This window comes from Bos mutus, chromosome 3, assembly GCF_027580195.1.
Source record: "Bos mutus isolate GX-2022 chromosome 3, NWIPB_WYAK_1.1, whole genome shotgun sequence".
Classification (NCBI taxonomy): Eukaryota; Metazoa; Chordata; class Mammalia; order Artiodactyla; family Bovidae; genus Bos; species Bos mutus.
This window is the reverse complement of record NC_091619.1, coordinates 47,896,806-47,917,528: the sequence shown is the minus strand read 5'-3', so window position 1 is coordinate 47,917,528 and position 20,723 is coordinate 47,896,806. Positions and strand designations below refer to the sequence as shown.

Sequence of the window (20,723 nt, the reverse complement as noted above, 5' to 3'; positions counted from 1 at the left end):
TTCCTAAGACCACTATCTATAAAGCAGTGTTCTCATGGTAGATTCAGATGATGCTTCTTTTTATATGCTTCTTCACTCACCCTTGCTCTGTTGAGTTTTTAAGGTGCCCTGTTTATTTCCTTCCTTGCACTCTTCACCATAGGTAATTATTCTACTGTTCACATGTTATCTGTCTCTCTTATTATACTGTAAGCTCCATGTAGACAGGAACTATGTCTGTGTGTTGGGCACATAGTAGACATTCAGGCACATATCAAATATGATGAATGAATGCTCATAGCAACAAGCAGGTGCCTGCTACTTCATGAAATGGTATGCTTACTAAGGGCAGTGCATAGGTAGATAGGAAGATAGATAGATAGGAAGACATTTATTATAAGGAATTGGCTCATGAAATTATGGAGGCTGGCCAATCCCAAGATCTTCAGGGTGAGTTGGTAGGCTAAGTGTGTATTAGTCGCTGAGTCATGTCCAACTCTTTGCCACCCCATGGACTAGTTCGTCAGACTCCTCTGTCCATGGAATTCTCTAGGCAAGACTACTGGAGTGGTTAGCCCTTCCCTTCTCCAGGGGATCTTCCCAACACAGGGATTGAACCTGGGTCTTCTCCATTGCAGATAGATTCTTTACCATCTGAGCCACCAGGGAAGCCCAAGCGGGCTGGAGACCCACAAAGAGTTGGTGTTTCAGTTTGAGTTTAAAAGCAGAAAAAGAATCAATGTCCTATTTCAAAGCTAGTAGGGCAGGAAGAATTCTCTCTTACTTGGGAGAAGGTCTTCCCTGCTCCACCCTTTATTCCCACATTTCTTAGAAGAACAATTCACATTCAGTGATTCATTTCCTCACCAGCACTTCCTAGTCTCCTACCTTCATCATCCTACCAAGATGCTTTCACTAGAATCCCCAGTTTTAGAGTCTAAAGGATGCTTTCGGTTCTGGTCTTTTCAGACCTCTCTGCTCTTGACAATTTGGTCATGCTCTTTTCCTCCATGACACTCGTCTTGCCTGGTTTCCTCTGTTCTCTCTCTGCCTGTCCAAGTGCTTCTGCTTCCACCTTCTGCATTATGTGCTGAGGTTCCCGAGGACCTCCATACCCTTGCTCTTCTCACTCCACACACTCTCTCTGGGTTTTTTCATTCCCTTTATCATTTAATCCGCTACATTTTTGTTGATGACTTCTAAATCTGCATCTCCAACTTTCAATTGTTTGCTGGATAATTTGCTCAAATCCAATTTGTCCTAAACTGATCTCATTATGTTCTCCCAAACCAGCTTCTGTTCTGGGATGCCCTTCCTCAGTTGGTGGCACTGCCTCCTGCCCGTCACCAGAGCTGGAAGCCTGGGAGTCACGGGTGATTCTTCCCCATCCCATTGTCAAAATCCAAGCCTGAAGATCTAGAAGCTGGTGCTGGATCTGAGTGTGGGCCAGGATGAGCCATTAAAATGCAGAGAGGGGAGCAAAGAGAAATAGGAAAGACAGCCTTAGAAAGAAGCTGGAATCAAGGGATGGAGACTAAAGAAGCTGTACAGAGAAAAACAAGCAGGGTCCTAGATGATGGGAGGCACCTAAGAGAGACGAGAAGCCCAGAGGCACAGAAGATAAGCAACTGTCACATTCATGCACCCAGAGACTGGACAGCAATCAGTCAGTCACAGCTCCTATCACTTTTAAGTACTTTCTCTTCTTTGTGAGTTTGTTGTGTGTTTTCCTCACTTAACTGTGGACTAGATACTATCTATGTCTGTGCTTTGCCTCAGTGGACAGCTTCTTTCCATCCTCTCTCCTTCATCTCCATAGGCTCTAGGCACGCTCTGATCTTAAAACTTGATCCTGCCTCAAATTCACATGTTTAAAGCATCTGTGTCTCTGTCTATAGCTATATTGATACAGGTAGATAGATACACATTTTTAAGGCTCTTAATTTTACTTTTGAAATTTGACTTTGACTAACTGCTTTATACAGTCAGCAAAAACAAGACCGGGAGCTGACTGTAGCTCAGATCATGAACTCCTTATTGCCAAATTGAGACTGAAATTTAACAAAGTGGGGAAAACCACTAGACCATTCAGGTATGACCTAAATCAAATCCCTTATGATTATACAGTGGAAGTGAGAAATAGATTTAAGGGACTAGCTCTGATAGACAGAGTGCCTGATGAACTATGGATGGAGGTTCGTGACATTGTACAGGAGACAGGGATCAAGACCATCCCCATGGAAAAGAAATGAAAAAAGCAAAATGGCTGTCTGAGGAGGCCTTACAAATAGCTGTGAAAAGAAGAAAAGTGAAAAGCAAAGGAGAAAAGGAACGATATAAACATCTGAATGCAGAGTTCCAAAGAATAGCAAGGAGAGATAAGAAAGCCTTCCTCAACAATCAATGCAAAGAAATAAAGGAAAACAACAGAATGGGAAAGACTAGAGATCTCTTCAAGAAAATTAGAGATACCAAGGGAACATTTCATGCAAAGATGGACTCGATAAAGGACAGAAATGGTATGAACCTAACAGAAGCAGAAGATATTAAGAAGAGGTGGCAAGAATACACAGAAGAACTGTACAAAAAAGATCTTCATGACCCAGATAACCACGATGGTGTGATCACTCACCTAGAGCCAGACATCCTGGAATGTGAAGTCAAGTGCGCTTTAGGAAGCATCACTACGAACAAAGCTAGTGGAGGTGATGGAATTCCAGTTGAGCTATTTCAAATCCTGAAAGATGATGCTGTGAAAGTGCTGCATTTAATATGCCAGCAAATTTGGAAAACTCAGCAGTGACCACAGGACTGGAAAAGGTCAGTTTTCATTCTAATCCCAAAGAAAGGGAATGCCAAAGAATGCTCAAACTGCCGCACAATTGCACTCATCTCACACGCTAGTAAAGTAATGCTCAAAATTCTCCAAGCCAGGTTTCAGCAATACGTGAACCGTGAACTTCCAGATGTTCAACCTGGTTTTAGAAAAGGCAGAGGAACCAGAGGTCAAATTGCCAACATCCGCTGGATCATGGAAAAAGAAAGAGAGTTCCAGAAAAACATCTACTTCTGCTTTATTGACTATGCCAAAGCCTTTGACTGTGTGGATCACAATAAACTGTGGAAAATTCTGAAAGAGATGGGAATATCAGACCACCTGACCTGCCTTTGAGAAACCTGTATGCAGGTCAGGAAGCAACAGTTAGAACTGGACATGGAACAACAGACTGGTTCCAAATAGGAAAAGGAGTTCGTCAAGGCTGTATATTGTCACCCCGCTTCTTTAACTTCTATGCAGAGTACATCATGAGAAACGCTGGGCTGGAAGAAGCACAAGCTGGAATCAAGATTGCCGGGAGAAATATCAATAACCTCAGATATGCAGATGATACCACCCTATGGCAGAAAATGAAGAGGAACTAAAAAGTCTCTTGATGAAAGTGAAAGAGGAGAGTGAAAAAGTTGGCTGAAAGCTCAACATTCAGAAAACTAAGATTATGGCATCTGGTCCCATCACTTCATGGCAATTAGATGGGGAAACAGTGGAAACAGTGTCAGACTTTATTTTTGGGGGCTCCAAAATCACTGCAGATGGTGTTTGCAGCCATGACATTAAAAGACGCTTACTCCTTGGAAGGAAAGTTATGACCAACCTAGATAGCATATTCAAAAGCAGAGACATTACTTTGCCAACAAGGTCCATCTAGTCAAGGCTATGGTTTTTCCAGTGGTCATGTATGGATGTGAGAGTTGGACTGTGAAGAAAGCTGAGCACCAAAGAATTGATGCTTTTGAACTGTGGTGTTGGAGAAGACTCTTGAGAGTCCCTTGGACTGCAAGGAGATCCAACCAGTCCATCGTAAAGGAGATCAGTCCTAGGTGTTCATTGGAAGGACTGATGCTGAAGCTGACACTCCAGTACTTTGGCCACCTCATGTGAAGAGTTGACTCATTGGAAAAGACTCTGATGTTGGGAAAGATTGAGGGTAGGAGGAGAAGGGGACAACAGAGGATGAGATGGCTGGATGGCATCACAGCCTCGATGGACATGAGTTTGGGTGGACTCCGGGATTGGCGATGGACAGGGAGGCCTGGCATGCTGCATTTCATGGGGTCGCAAAGAGTAGGACACGACTGAGCGACTGAACTGAACTGAACTCATTTAATGAATGATCTGGTACAATGTCTAAGCAATCACTGCAAATACTTACTAATGTTTGTAAAGGGAAAGACTGATCTATAAACCAGTTTTTTAAATTTAGAATTTCATGAATATTAAACTTAACCATAAAGTTGAATAACATTACCTTTCTTAAGGATTCAATTTAATGTTTATTAACTTTAATTCTAAGCTTTTTCTTTGTATTTTGAAGCCATTATTTTTATTTTTAGTAAAAGGTGAAAGATTTATGTGATCTGAAGAGAAACCAGAGTATGATTAATGTTTTATTTTTAGATCTCAAACATTTTTGTAGGCCTCTGCAAACCCTGTTGCCTTTAGTTACTAGGTTATCATTTTAGGGCCTAATAAAACAGCCTACCCACTCCATCTCACCCCATCCTCACCCTATTGGCCAGTCAGGTCAGGTAAAACCACCTCATCTTCTCCAGAAAGCTTTCTTCCCCTTCACCATCATGCTCTTCTTGCCCTCCTTCCCCGTAAGTTAATGTACCCCGTCTAGTTGCTCCTAAATCCTCTGTCCTTTTATCACTTTTACACTGGTTTGCTATTTTTTTTTAAGTCATCTCTCTTTCTGTTGTTGTTGTTTTAGTTGCTAAGTCGTGTCTGACTCTTTTGTGACCCTGTGGCCTGTAGCCCATCAGGCTCCCCTGTCCATGGGATTTCTCAGGCAAGAATACTGGAGCGGGTTGGAGATCCAGGGGATCTTCCTGACCCAGAGGTTGAACCTGCATCTCCTACATTGGCAGGTGGATTCTTTATCGCTGAGCCACCTGGGAAGACCCTCTGTCTTTCTACTATACTGTAAATTCATTAAGCATAGGAATACATTTTTTTTTATATATATCTTCAGAGTATGGTACATAGTAAATGTGCAATAAATATGTACTGTATCACTTAATGAGAAAATAAACACAATCTAGTGGATAAGAGACAAAGTCTATTGTGATTTTAGGTTCAATGAGAGATATTTTTACAGGATACAATGGTGACTTACAGAAAGGGTGTGGTCGGCTCTGCCTAGGGATGGGGGAAGCTAACACTTGGTTTTGCTTTGAAAGAAGACAAGGTAATGATCGTGAGAGTGAGGGCAGTGTTTATGGACAGAACAGGAGGGCCAGGAATTTCAGGAGGAGGAGGAATGTAAGGAGAGATGGCAAGAGAGACTAGAGGGCCAGCCAGTCAGAATAAGACCAGAAATTTGGGGAAGGTGGACAGGAGGAACAACTGCTGGAGGTACATTTTTGTGTTTGGTTAACATTTTCCTTTTCAGTCTTGTCTGTTATATAGAGTGAAGTAAATCAGAAAGAGAAAAACAAATATTTTATATTAGTGCATATATATGTGGAATCTAAGAAAATTGTACCCTATTTTCTGGGCAGGAATAGAGACACAAATATAGAGGCTAGATGTGTGGACATGGTGGGTGGTGTGGTATGGATGAATTGAGAGATTGGGACTGACATATATACACTGCCACGTGTAAAATAGATAGCTAGTGGGAACCTGCCATATAGCACAGGGAACTCAGCTCACTGCTCTGTGATGACCTACATGGGTATAGGGTGGGAGGGAGGCTCAAGAGAGAGGGGATATATGTGTGAATATAGCTGACTCATGTTGTCACACAGCAGAAACTGACAATATTATAAAGCAACTATATCCCATTAAAAATAATTTAATAATATTCATTATGTTAATATAAATATTTACTGAGTTCCAGCTGTATCCCTGGTACCACAGCTGCAATGCCTTTCCTAGCTCTTTCCAGTGGAGATGGTAAATAATGAGGATCTTGTACTCAAACCTCTGTTTTAGATACCACCTACATCTCAGAACAGTGCTCCCCCATCCCGTCTCCCCAGGGAACACTTCATATGTGTCTAGTCACCAACTGTCTGATTGATGTTGCCATAAATTATAAAATAACTTTCCCAGGCTCCCTCCCCCAGTATCTATTCAAATTTGCATGGATTGTTCCTGCCAAAAGAACCGGAAGGGACTGTAAATTTATTTGAATGGAAATATGAAAACATTTCTGGAAAAAAAGGTCACAGACCAAAATGGCAAGTATCATCATCTCTCTCTCTCTCACACATACACACGCACACCACTGTTTCCTATGCCAAATAAATTCTCTCAATTTCCCAAACAACAAGTAACCCTTCTATGTCACGCCTGTCCTCAGCACTCAAGTTGAACTCAACCCGTTTAAGACCTGATTAGATCTCATAAGAAAGATTGGATATACAGATAGGGCTATAGAAAAGTAGGTCTCTATCATCTTCCATCAGCTTTGGGAGGTCTGAGGGTTTCCTGGGCCTTGGTCCAGAACTTGAAAAATGGATACAAGGTCCTACCCAGTAGCCAAGAAAATTCTGGTTACATGAGGTCTCTGGGTTCTCAAGGGACGAGGTACATGCCTATCCTTTGGGACTGTGTAATATTTTTTCTTGAGGCAGAATAAACTATATTCCCTACTAACAGAGAAAGCAATGGTAACCTACTCCAGTACTCTTGCCTGGAAAATCCCATGGGTGGAGGAGCCTGGTAGGCTGCCGTCCATGGGGTCGCGAAGAGTTGGACATGACTGAGTGACTTCACTTTCACTTTCATGCATTGGAGAAGGAATTGGCAACCCACTCCAGTGTTCTTGCCTGGAGAATCCCAGGGAAGGGGGAGCCTCGTGGGCTGCTGTCTGTGGGGTCACACAGAGTCGGACAGAACTGAAGTGACTTAGCAGCAGCAGCAGCTACTAAAAAAAGTCTCACTTGAGCAATTCTTACTGACACTTTGGATCCGACAGGTTAATCAAACAGATGCCACGCTGTCAGCACAAAAAAAGACATGTTTTAAGAGTTGAAATTTTTGTTTTACTTTCTCTGATTCAAAGAAGGCCATCTGGAAACCAGTATTGATTTCTAAGTTGAGGATCTAACACAAGGGTGAATAGGTAACCTTGGGTTAAAATTGTCTTTACAAGGATAACGTGGTCTCTGGGAACTGGTGGAGGGCTCTGGAGTAAAGGGTGAGCTTCTGTCTTTAAAGCACCCAGACAGAGGTGAAAAGCAGATGAAGCGGTAGACAGACAGTGAGGGGCCCACTGTGTTTAATTGTGGGCTGCTACAGGAAATCCAGATTTATCCGGGAGGGAAGTTGTTGCTAGGCAACTGGAGGAATGTAGATTTGAAGCATGTTTGTTGCAACCTGACAGTTGTGAAGCATCAGATGAAAAGAGAGGAAACCAGCTTCAGTGGTGAGGGGGCAACCAGGAGGGGACACCCTGAGTACCAGGAAATGCGTCATGAGTAGAGAATTCAGACTAAATCACTCAGAGCAGTGGGGAAATGCCAAACTGTCTCTACCGGGAGAGGTCACAGAGACAAGCTGTCTCCCAGAACTGGGGAGGAAGGAGGGGCAGAGAGTCTGAATGAGAGGGTGGGCTCTTGAACAGACAAGTAATGGGACTCTCTCCGGCTCAACAGAAACTGGGCCTTTTTCTTTCCATGGTGACTTCAGTTTTGTTTTCAGTATTTGTGGCTGATGAATGCAAAACTGAGTTTGGAATCTAGGGGCAGCCAAGAGACTACCCCTTGAAATAGTCCTCTTCCTAGTCTGAGGGTCTGGGGGTCTGGGGAGGAAGAATGTCCCACCTAAGTGTTTGAGGAGGACACTTCTGGGAGTGGAGCAATGAGGCGGCCCCCCACAAAGCAGCTACATTCTTATTTTTGTAAGAGCAAAAATGCTTTTTGTTTCAAAGTGCTTTTCTACCTCTAATGTAAATTTCACCACTGAATCCTATGAGATCCAGGGAATAGGTTTTGCTGTCTCAATTTTACACATGGGGAAGCTGAGTTCCTTGCAAATGACAGCAAGGAAGGGGCCAGTGCAGAGCCAGGACCAGGCCCCTGACCATCAGGAGATCTTGTGCACCCCAGCAGGCTGTCGGCCTTCTGGTCCTTTCTCTCTCTCTGGGGTCCTGTGCTCAGGGGAGAAGCTGATTACTTGATAAGGAGAATTAAGGAAGAATCTGTGGCTGTATTTTAAATCTTTTGGAAAGGATATACATGAATGGTAAGTAGGAAAGAAATTTTAATGCAAAAGCTCTTAACTTGGGGTCTGACTTCAGAGGCTTCAAGCGCCCCCACCTGCTGTGTGTCCGTGTGAACTCACATTTCTGTAGGGAAAAGGCTTAGAGCTGTTGTCACGTTCTCAAAGGCAGTCCTAATCTATAAAAAGATTAAGAACTACTGTTCTGGAGAGATAAGAAAACTCAGAGGCAGAAATCCTTCTTTAAACCAGTTTACCTTGGAGAAAACCGGATGCCTAACACGTTGCTACTCTATCTACAGCTACTGAATAAAGGCCAGAACCCCAGGACACTTTATCCTAAGAGCAGTCTTTGCAGGGGACTGTTTGTGTCCTAAGTGACTTTAGTTTTGACCTCTAAGTCTTTTTCTCCTTTTTAAATTCATAAAACTACAACTCATCTGGTAAGAAAATAAGCCCTGGCCTCCAGTAGGTGCCTGGAGCCTAAAAGAAACCATTGCAGGCCAATGCCAGTCAAGCCCATAATCCTAATATACATTTAACATACATTAATATCCCTCTCTCTTCCATTTCATTTCTTTATCAAAATCAGCTTGCCAAAATTTTGAATTATAATAGACACATAATTTTGTAGCTGTAGAAAGAACAAATACTAATGCTATAAATCAGCTGTATTTGCTGTGGCTAAATAATTTTCAAAAAACAATCTATTTTCTAACTTGATTTTCTTTTCGCTCAGCCTGCTGCACTTCCCTCCACGTTGCTGACACCGAGCACCACTGCTTTCTCTTCCTTCCCCCGAGACACCCTGCAAAAATGGGAGAATGTTGACAGCCCAAGGATTCAAAGATGGGAGGAGAGAGATCATGAAGTGAAGTCACTAATGGGAGAAACCATCACAAAATCCTGGAGACATGGGGCTTTTCCAGAGAATTTTGAGGCGGCAACGTCACCCGAAAACTGAAACGCATAGTTGAAATTTAACAAACTGCAACGAATGATCCAAGAGAGCAGAAACCACGGCCAGCTCACACTGAGCAGGGGCAGTCCACCCACGCTTATTCCCAGTGATTCAGGAATTTAGGGAGCAGAGCCAAGAACAAAGCAGGACATTGAAAAGAACATGTAGCAAGCACCCCTAAGATTGGCCTTTCTCCTATGGAACTCAATCAATGTTCAGCCACCCCATAGTCACAAAGACACAGGGAAAATGAAGTCAGAAAACTAAAAATGTTTCAGAGTAGTAGTTGAGGGAAAGGAAAGAAAGCTGAATCATGTCACATTGGAAACGACTGCAAAGGGGAAAACCACGGGCCAAAATGCCGGGGAGGCCAATTTCCTCTATCAGTGTCCATTGAGAGGGGGAAGGGAGGGAAACGCAGATTTCCCAGCAGCGTGGCAGGTCTTGGCACCCGCCTCAGTTCTCCTGCCGAACTTCCACAAATAAACATGCGGAGCTGAAGGGACAGATTTGCTTCTCAGCAAGATTTCAAAGCTGTGCACCAGGAGTCAGGGAGAAAACAGGAAGGATTGAAGGGGGAGGAGGAGGAGGGGGAGGGACACACACGCCTTGGGCCAGATCAGATGGGAAACAGCCCAAACCCTCACCCGAAACTGACACACCGTTTTTTATGAGGTGCAAGACGTTTCAGGTAGCCTCGGCAGTCTCAGTACCTCGGCCCAGGCCTGAGCTGCTGGGTTTCAAGCTGGGGGCGTTAGGTCTGAAAAGGCCACAGGTGAAGGCAAGCTCTTTTAAACCATCTCAACCCAGGTGAAAGCAAGAGGGGCTAATTCTTCTTGGAGTAAATCCAGTCAGCTGGCTGCTGTTTTTTTTCCCAGTCTGCCTAGGTTATTGGGCACAGAGAGAGAGAGAGGAGTGTGTGTGTGTGTGTGTGTGTGTGTGTGTGTACACGCGAGCGTACATCTGGGGATGGGTGGGGTGGAGGAAGGCGTGGGTACTGCACTTGGATTATTTGAGGATGACAACACTCACTTCTGATCTCCAAGGGGCTGAGGAAAAACACAGCTGGCCCCAGTTGGTGCTGAGTCTCCAGCCCCCTTCTCCTAGTTTTCTTGGCTGTATGGCCAGTTTGGGGGTTAAACTTCCACCCACACGCCCAGGTCCTGACACAACAGGGGTAGGTGTCATGAAGTGGTTTAGTGAGTTGGCCCCTCTCTCTTTGTTAGTGAGCACCAATTTGGCAGTTACTGAAAGCTTATTTATACACTGATACACATGTGCCTGAAAAACAGCCCAGGAGAACGGAAGACGCATTCCCCGCACAGGACCTAAGCTTGGCTGCTTGCCAACCAGCTGCAACAACAGCCCTGTCCCAGGGAGGCCTCTGCCCCAGCCTCCGAGCAGCTATGCCTGGCCCATGCCCCTCTGAGAGGGTTGGAGGGTCTGCCCTGAGCTTTTCTGTGCCTGTTTCATCACTGTTTTTCTAAAATCATTGATAGGGTGGGTATAGGAGCAAAAGTTCCATCTTACTGCAAATAATTCCTTATAGGTTTCCTTCTTCATGTTGGTGTTAATCGCTCAGTCATGTCTAACTCTGCAACCCTATGGACTGTAGCCTGTCAGGCTCCTCTGTCCATGGGATTCTCCAGGCAAGCATATTGGAGTGGGTTGCCATTCCCTTCTCCAGGAGATCTTCCTGACCCAGGGGTCGAACCTGCGTCTGCCTGCAATACAGACAGATTCTTTACCATCTGAGCCACGTAGGTTTCCTTCTTTGTAGATGTTTAGTTACTTAGTCCATTTGTCAGCTGGAAAAGCACGTTTCAAGGTCATCACCTAGGTTGTTTGTCCTCTTTGCTCGGGCCCATGTGTCCTGTCTTGGTCAGGTCTTCCCCCACAGACAAGCAGGAGCAAGAAGATGGAAGGTAGGGCAACCCTATCTGCAGGGTTAGCCCATCTCCTGCCAGGGCTTTCTCCTCTTGGCAGTCTCTGGGTCAACAGCAGGGAAGACGCTTCTGCACAACACCCTGGTCTTAGGGGTGAAAAGTGAAAGTGCTCTGAGGCCTTCGGGGCATTTGGGTACTATTATTATTACGCTTGGTCTTCCCTCATAGCTCAGTTGGTAAAGAATCCGCCTGCAATTCAGGAGACCCCGGTTCCATCCCTGGGTCAGAAAGATCCCCTAGAGAAGGAGATGGCTACCCACTCCAGTATGCTTGCCCGGAAGATCCCATGAACAGAGTAGCCTGGTGGGCTACAGTCCATGGGTTGCAGAGTCGGACACAACTGAGCGACTAGCACTCATTCACATGCTTGGTCTACAGAAATTAAGTCTGTAAATCAAACTCCTATATTGTAGGTCCACAACTCTCAATCCTGGCTGGAATGAGAATGCCTGGGAAGCTTTTAAAAATGCTAAAAGAGAGCTTCCCTAGGGGCTCAGTGGTAAAGAATCTGCTGGCCAAATGCAGAAGACACGTGTTCAGTCCCTGATCCAGAAAGATCCCACATGCTGCATACCAACTAAACCTGTGTGCACATCTATTGAGCCTGTGCTCTAGAGCCTGGGCACCTCTATTACTGAACCCACATGCCACCACCACTGAAGCCTGAGCTCCCTAGAGCCAGTGCTCCGAAACAAAAGCCATCACAATGAGAAGCCTCTGCACTGCAACTAAAGGAGTCCCGCTCTCCACAACCAGAGAAAAGCCCACACAGCAATGAAGACCCAGCACACCAAAAATAAAATACGTAAATTTTTTTTTAAATGCTAAAAGCAATTGAATCAAAATCAATCAGCTGTGGGGAAAGGTGGTATTCGTAACTTTTAAAAGCTCCGCAGGTAACTCAGTATGCAACCACGCTGGAAACCACTGTTCTAGAGGCCAAATGTCCTAAGCCTCAGTGCTGTGACATGGCCTGTTTGTCTCAGGGTAGCTGGGAATTCAGTAAGGGTGTGCAGACCGTGGCTGGGCCCTTGGCCTCAGTGCCTGGTCCAATTCAGGTTTGAGTGCATGGACACATGTACGTGGGTGGTGGGCAAGCACCCAGGGTCCATCTCAGGGAGGTGAGGGTGACCAACCAAAATTCTCTGGTTTCTGAATGCTGACACTTGCCAGAGCAGCATATAAGGACAGAAGAAAAAGCATGCTGGTCTTTCTTATATGATAAACATCTAAAGTCAGTAGCCTAAGTTATGGGTCCAGACCCTAATGAACCATTGTGCCCAGGTCGCCCTTTGTCCTGCTGTATCCAGGCTGTCTGTCTTCATGCTCCAAAGGTACATTTGCTGTAAAGGTGCTTCAAAAAGAGACACATGCCCCTACCCCTTTTCTAGCGCCCAGAGGATTGCATATCCCAGGTACTCAGGGAACCTCCCACAGATCTTCAAATACAAACCTACAAATGCAGGAGCTGGTCTCCCACGGTGCTGGGGCTCAGCTGTCCAGAATAAGGACCTTCATCACCTACTCACTCTCCTGTCTGAATCTGAAAACAAACTGAGAGCTGTCTAAAATTGGGTTCCTCGAGGCACTTTGGACAGAGAAGTTAGAAATGCGTGACTTTTTATTCTCCTGGCAGAGATCTTTTCTGGGGCCCTTGACTCTCAGTATCGGTGGCATCCATAGATATGACCCCTTTACCCACTCTGGATCCCCAATGAACTGGGAAAATTACGGAGTGACATTTCAAGGAAAAGTCACACTGAAAGGAATGAAGTGTGAACCTTGCCATTAACTGTGGGGTCTTGTTTTACTTTGTTTTTAAAGGCCTTCACCTTGCTTTTAAAGACAAGCCTAGGGCAAATTTTCTACTTGAGAGAGCAAATTAAAAAAAAAAAAAAAAAAGCAAAGCAAAGCAAAAATCCACAGTGCTTCGCTTGTGGTGCAGTGGTTAACAATCCGCCTGCCAATGCAGGGGACACAGGTTTGATCCCTGGTCTGGGAAGACCCCACGTGCCATGGGACAACTAAGTCTGTATGCCACAACTACTGAAGCCCACGTGCCCCAGAGCCTGTGTCCTGAAACAAGAGGAGCTACTGCAGTGAGAAGCCCACAGACCACAGCTAGAGAGTGGCCCCTGCTCCCGCAACTAGAGAAAGTCCACGAGTAGCAACAGAGACCCAGAGCAGCCAGAAATAAATCAATTAATAACTCTCTTAAAAATATACTCAGAAGCAGTTTGTTTTTTTTTTTTTAAGACAAAACACAAATTCCTCCAGCAAGTTCTCAGTTGACTGGCACTCCCTGAAATATAGTTCCAGATATTACAATGTAGGCGAAAGAGAAAACACAATTCAATGCTAGAAAATTCTAATTCTGAGTGTTTCTTGAAGCGTGGCCTACAAAGACCTCTATCAGAATCACCTATGTTAACAGCAGATTGCGGCCCAGCCCAGGTTTCCTGAATCAACCTCTGGGGGTAGGAATTTAGAGCTTGCATCTTTTACCAGCTTCCCTGATGATTTTCAGGCACTCTGAAGTGCGAGAACAAATGCCTGAAGCCTATCCCTCTCATCGTGTGTGTGTGTGTGTGTGTGTGTGTATTAGTCACTCAGTCGTGTCCGACTCTTTGAGACCCCATGGACTGTAGCGCACCAGGCTCCTCTGTCCTTGGAATTCTCTATGCAAGAATATTGGAGTGAGTTGCCATTTCCTTCTGCAGGGGATTTCCTGACCCAGGTATTGAACCTGGGTCTCCCGTGTTGCGGGCAGATTCTTTACCATCTGAGAGCCACCAGGGAGGCCCCTTCGAGCAAAAGAAGAGATACAATCGAATCCCAAGACTATGTAGGATGTCGTTCTGAGCATAGCGTTGTGCTAGATCAGGCATGCCAAATTTTTGCAAATTTTCTGTAACATTTTCTCTGTTCTTTTCTACCCATAAACAGTAAGCTCTGAGGTCAAAAGCAGACCCAGAGAAGGGAGTGTAAAGCTCTCATTCACTGACATTTATTAAATGTTTTGCATATATTTTTAATGTATCTTTTCTACTATTCTTAAAAGTATTATATTTGTCTTACAGATGAGTGATAGGGCCAAGAAAGGTTAACCATCATGTCCATGATGACCTAGCCAGGAAGCCAATCCAGGGGTCCCCCCAGGCCTCCTCCTTTCCATACTGCCAGTGGTGGCGAAGAGGGCTGGTCCCACATTTGGCATGGGCCTAGGCCTGCCCCAACCCAAGTCTAAGGGTGAACCTAGTGGTGACTGCTGCATGTCTGGGCCATGTTCTGGAAATACTGTCAGCTGGTTTGGGGACCTCTGGAGCCTGTCTTGAACACCAAGTTTATGCCTTCCCTGACTGTTCATTCATGAGTTCCCAGTGGCCTGTCTCCAGGCCATACTGCCTCCAGAAATTACCTCCCAACGGGCGAGCAGCTGAACACCTCCCTTACCACGTGGAAGAGCTTGAAGAAGTCCACGTTGGCGTACAGGGTGTCTTCCATCCACTGTAAGGTTCCCTGAGAGAGGGAGCACAAGCTGCCACGCACTGTCTGGGCTGCACGGCGCTGGGGAAAGATCAGGAAACGCTCCAGGAGGGCCTCGCTGCAGGCGATGTCCTTCAGCATCAGGTCTGGGACTCCACGAGCAAACTGCAGAAAGGAAAAGCAACACTGGAAACCTCCCTGTGTAGAAGAATACTGGCCCCCCAGTGATTCCACGTCCTAACCCACAGACCCTGTGAATATGCTATGCGGCACAGTGAGCGGAATTAAAGATTGCAGATGAAATTAAGGTTGCTATTCATCTGACTTTAAAATAAGGAGATGATTTTGGATTATCTGGGTGAACCCAATGTAATCACAAGAGTCCTTTAAATGTGGAAGAGAATAGCAGAATAAACAATGTCAGGATAATTTGATGCGGGGAAGACTGGACCGGCCACTACTAGCCGTGAAGATGAAGGGAGGCCACCAGCTGAGGAACGTAGACAGTCTCTAGAAGCTAGAAAAGGCAAGAAATTGAACTTTCCTCTAGACTGCCCAGTAAGGAGCACAGCCCTGCTGGCACCTTGACTTTCAGAATGTGATCTCTGGAACCATAAAATAATAAATGTGTGTTGTTTTAAGCCACTAAGTTTGTGGTAATTTGTTACAGCAGCCACAGAAAATGAAAACACTCCCAAGCCTCATTTTAACAGAGAGACTTTACGACATGAGCCATTCCTTCTTAGCATATGATGGTAAGGTACCATCAGGACCTACTGTGTGCAGCTGAGGGGGGCGAGTAGCTAGAATGCATTTGGAGTGATGGTGAATGACCACCTCTCCCCCTTCCTGTCTCACCAGATTTACATATACAAATACTGGATGCCCAGTTAAATCTGAATTTCAGATAAACAGTGAACAATTTTTGGTACAAGTATGTCCCAAATGGAGTCCAAATAGAACATCCTTATGCTGAAAAAATTATTTATTGTTTATTTAAAATTCAAATTTAACTAGGCACCCTGTATTTTATCCAATGATGTTAACCCCTGGAGCACCCACATCAGAAACCTCCCATGGGCAGTGACTCTCAAAGCACAAGCTCCTTGATGGCCTCCAGAGGCAAAGGAGGCCTCAGCCCTGGCCAGGGACCTTTATCCACCCAGCACAGTAAATGGCCTCCTGGAGTCCTGGACTCCCAGTGGACAAAAGCATTAAATACCATGAACAGAATAGGCTCATGGACTTCCTTGGCCTCCACAGTCCCATGGATTCTACACAGGGGAGGGAATTAATTAACTCATTTTGTCCAAACCTCTAGTATCTCAGAGGAGAGAAGTGAGGCTGAAGGGGTTAGGTGACTTGATAGGGTTATACAACAGGCTGGAGGAAAGCTGGGACACCAGACGAGTGCCACTCATTCATTCAATGCTCATTCACTGTGTTCCCATTCTGCAGGGACTAGGAGAGTTACCAGGCACGCAGAGAGAATGAGATAAATTTTCTGCCCTCCAAAAAGCTCATGGGCTAGCTAGAAATGCAGGCATTTAAACAGCAGCAGAGTATATCATGAGAAACACTGGGCTGGAAGAAACACAAGCTAGAATCAAGATTGCCAGGAGAAATATCAATAACCTCAGATATGCAGATGACACCACCCTTATGGCAGAAAGTGAAGAGGAACTCAAAAGCCTCTTGATGAAAGTGAAAGAGGAGAGTGAAAAAGTTGGCTGAAAGCTCAACATTCAGAAAACGAAGATCATGGCATCCGATCCCATCACTTCGTGGCAGATAGATGGGGAAACAGTGGAAACAGTGTCAGACTTTAATTTTTTGGGCTCCAAAATCACTGCAGATGGTGACTGCAGCCATGAAATTAAAAGATGCTTACTCCTTGGAAGGAAAGTTATGACCAATCTAGATAGCATATTCAAAAGCAGAGACATTACTTTGCCAACAAAGGTTCGTCTAGTCAAGGCTGTGGTTTTTCCTGTGGTCATGTATGGATGTGAGAGTTGGACTGTAAAGAAGGGTGAGCGCCGAAGAATTGATGCTTTTGAACTGTGGTGTTGGAGAAGACTCTTGAGAGTCCCTTGGACTGCAAGGAGATCCAAGCAGTCCATTCTGAAGGAGATCAGCCCTGGGATTTCTTTGGAAGAAATGATGCTCAAGCTGAAACTCCAATACTTTGGCCACCTCATGTGAAGAGTTGACTCACTGGAAAAAACTCTGATGCTGGGAGGGATTGGGGGCAAGAGGAGAAGGGGATGACAGAGGATGAGATGGCTGGATGGCATCACCGACTCGATGGACATGAGTCTGAGTGAACTCCGGGAGTTGGTGATGGTCAGGGAGGCCTGGCGTGCTGCGATTCATGGGGTCACAAAGAGTTGGACATGACTGAGCAACTGAACTGAACTGAACTGAAGTGCTAGACTGAACGTAGTGAAACCAGAGCACGGAAGAGGGAGCATTAAGAATCGCTAGTAAAAGTAGCTGGTATTTATTAAGTGTTTACTATGTGCCAGGTGTTAAGTGGTTTATAGATACTAAGTCTTTAACCTCCCACAACTACTGTATATGGTAGGAAATTTTATTGTCTCCATTTTACACATGAGGAAATAGAGTGATTAATTTAACTTGCAGTTAACTGTGTGACCTTGCTGAGATTTGAACCCAGAGCTTTTGCTTAGCCATTTTGAACAACTTTTGCTCTTAATTCTCTTGTCAAGTAGGGCAGGGGGAGGGGCGGGACAAAGAAGGGAGAGTTTATGAACCATTCGATTGAGGAAGTAACATTTGAGCTGGGCCTTGAAGAAAGTTCAGGAGTTTCCTGGGCTGTGGGTAAGGGGTGTGGTGAGGGACAAGCCAGAGTACTCTGCTACTTCAGTCATCTAATAATTGCCTAGATGGGGCGAGGGGTGATGCTATTCCCTTTGGAGCTGTGCTCAGATACTAGGCAGAGGGATATCCAGTCTTGACAGTCAAGAACAAAATCCCATGTATAATGGTGATCAGTTAGAGAGCAGCACACCCTATGTGATCGATTAAGGTAATTAAAATTAAATGGCATTTAAAATTCACTTCCTCACTTGTACTAGCCTCGTCTCACATGCCCACTAGCCACACACGGCTATGGTTACCCTATAGATGGCACAGAGAGAACTTTGCCAGCTTGGAGGAAGTTCCAGGGGACAGTTCTGTCCAGGAGTTACAGAGTTGGTTGGAGATGGAGAAAGAGGTCAGGAGGAAGGCTCACAGGTCACTGGGGCTGAGAAGCAGGGTGGGTAGGAGGCATGGAGGGAGCTGGGTCCACATGACTGGCCTCTGGAGTGCAGGAGCTGAGCTCCTTCCTAAGCTCAGGGAAGCCTCAGCTAATCAGAGCCTGCAACACTAAACACAGGCACACCCCAATGGCCCTGTCTCCTCCCCACATGAAAGGCTGTTGCCCTGATGTTAGCAACACAGCAGCTGGAGACCTAAATGTCACAGAGGTGAGGAACTGGAAAGAAATTTCCCCTAAATTCCTGCCCTTATCTCCATCTCCCTTGTGTTACCAACTGGAAGTCATCACAGGCATTTCCAGGACTTGAGTTTTATGAGCTGAAGAGAAAGCAAAGGGAAAGTGAGCAATCCATGCTGCCTGCCATTGGGTTGGAGTGGGAGGGGGAGCCAAGCAGAGCTGGGCAGCCAGCCAGGCCTGACCCCCAGGGCCTACCCAGGCGTGCACTGGGGCCGTGCCTGGGCACTGCCCTCACTCCAAGTGCCCTGATGTGCTGTGTCAGGGCTGAACCTTATTTCCCCTTGTCTAGTTTCCATGAAAACCTCAGGGACTGAGAAGCCAGAAAGGCAGGTATGGATTTCTTCACTGTTGTACTGGGAACCAGCTTGAAAAGCCCATCCAACAGAACCAACCTCAACCAGGCAGGTGGGTAAGTCCCCTCCTCTCCCCGGGCTCAGACGGCACCCTGTACAGACCTTTGCCTCAAGACTGACACAGGCCCTGAAATTTCTCTGTTTACATCTCCATCTTCCCTGGAGTCTCTAGTGGCTCAGAGGTAAAGAATCCGCCTGCCAATGCAGGAGATGCGGGTTTGATCCCTGGAGAAGGAAATGGCAACCCACTCCAGTATTCTTAACCGGGAAATCCCTTGGACGGAGGAGGCTGGTGGGCTACAGTCATGGGGTCAGGATGAGTCAGACAAGACTTAGTGACTAAACAACAATTCTTCCGGAGTCTAGAGGAGGTGCCGTCCTGGCCAGGAGAGGCAGGCAGGATGTCTGTGCTAAGGCTCCTGCTTATCATGCATTCTCTCTGTGTTTATCACACTAGGAACCCACACACCCAGGATGCTGGGCCAGGAGCCCATGAGGCCCTAGATTAGAGCCATGGTTCTCACCCCTGAGCTGTTAGAACCACCCAGTGGGTTTGTTAAAGTGGAGAGTGCTGGTCAGTCTGGGGTGAGGCCTGTGAATTTACTCCCAGTCCTTGCTGATGCTCCTGGTCTGGGGACCTTGAGAACCAATGAAAGGGCCCAGGACTGAGAATGAGAAGACCCCGATTCCACTCCAGCTCCAGCAATTCCAGCTCTCTAGCTGGGCACCAGTCTCTCGGCCACCAGGCATGTCAAGTTTCTCATCTGTTTGACCCATCTTGGGATTAGTGTGAGGAGCTCAGGTGCTCAGAGAGGTGGAAGTCTTACTTTAGTGGTAAAAATGCTCTGAACAAATACAGGAGATTATGAAAACAGATGACACAGGTTTAGCGGAGTTACAAGCAGTTTGCCTGGCATTGAGGAGACACGGCCCAGGAAAGCAGAGGTCTGCTCTGTAAGCAGCTGTTATCAGGCTCCATGACCTTGAAGGTCACCTCAGCACACTTGATCCTGTCTTTGCCTGTTTCTCAGCTGGCACTCTCCTCTCACAGGCATTTGCACTGGGTCTACTGTTCAGTAAGATCTGCTTAGATAGCATCTCCTCAGGAAGGCCTTCTCTGATGATTACATTGAAAACTGCCCCCCCGTCCCTTCCTAACTCAGACGCTGCCGGACCTTCCTCACGACCTGGGAACGCACGTAGGTGCCCTTGGCTTACGTGGTCATCGCCTGTTGTCCCCACTGGAATGTGAGCTCCCGGAGTCAGGGGTTTCCTCGCATTGTTCCCACTGCATTCTGGTACCTAAAACGTCTCTATGTATTTGATGGCTACATGAATAAACCTCAGTTTCCTCAACAATAAAGGGAGTTTGAGCCACGTGATCTCTTAGGTTCCTTCCAGTCTTAAAGCTCTGAGGTGTTTCAAGTGCTGCCAGCTTCTGTGCCACTTCAGAATCCCATCATGGGGACTGTATCATCTCACTGAACCCAAGGTGTTCTCCTGAGCATGTGGCATGAATCTGAATGCTTCTGAATGTGAAAGCAAGAAAGAAAAAAGAAACTCAAGGTCTCCCTTGCCTTTCTCAGGCTCAGTGCCTACTCCTCCCCTCCAGGGACCACTGGGCCAATGACATCCACCTACCTGCTCTGGACGGACTTGGGAGTTGACCAGAAGGTAGACGACTGAGTCAGACAGACCAATGTTCTTCACGAGAAACAGTGTCAATGTTTCATCATCTTTTAGGACCTCCCGAATTCGTATTCCTCTTCCTGCATACGAAAGAGAAAAAGAGCAGGGTGTTGAAGGAAAAATGGGTCAAATAAGGGAAAATATCGAGAAGTGATTTCTAACTGGACTCTCAGAGGAAGGCTCTGTTTGGGGGCTCCATGGGAGCACCTAAGGGTCAGGCCTGTCACCAACACAGTCACAGCATTTACTGCTGGAGCAGATAGGCAAAATTTGTGAGAAGGCACACAAGCTGGAAAAAGCTAGGTTGGCCTGGAGGTGGTGGTGGTCATCAGATCCTTTGCAGAGTTGGTGTTGGGCAATGGGGTGGGGTGAGGAGTAGTTTTGTCCTCCTGGGAATATATGGCAATGTCTGGAGACATTTTTAGTTGTTACAACTTGGAAAATACTGGTGGGTAAGTACTAGTGGATGCCACTAAACATCCCACAATGCACAGAAGAACCCTGCTTCCCTGACCAAACAAAGAACTATGCAGTTCAAACGGTCAATAGTGCTGAG

At 45.9% G+C, this 20,723-nt stretch overlaps 1 protein-coding gene across 3 annotated transcripts in view; it reads right to left on the bottom strand.

Moving 5' to 3' along the window:
• Window positions 1-20,723, bottom strand: part of ABCA4 (ATP binding cassette subfamily A member 4) — a 144,102-nt gene that overhangs the window by 103,909 nt on the left and 19,470 nt on the right. For all 3 annotated transcript variants that reach the window (XM_005894702.2, XM_014477908.2, XM_070367652.1), the window contains exons 5-6: window positions 20,120-20,247; window positions 14,570-14,767 (exon numbers count right to left, since the gene is read on the bottom strand). In XM_005894702.2, the coding sequence (XP_005894764.2) occupies window positions 14,570-14,767; window positions 20,120-20,247 (326 nt within the window). The remainder of the gene's footprint in view (window positions 1-14,569; window positions 14,768-20,119; window positions 20,248-20,723) is intronic.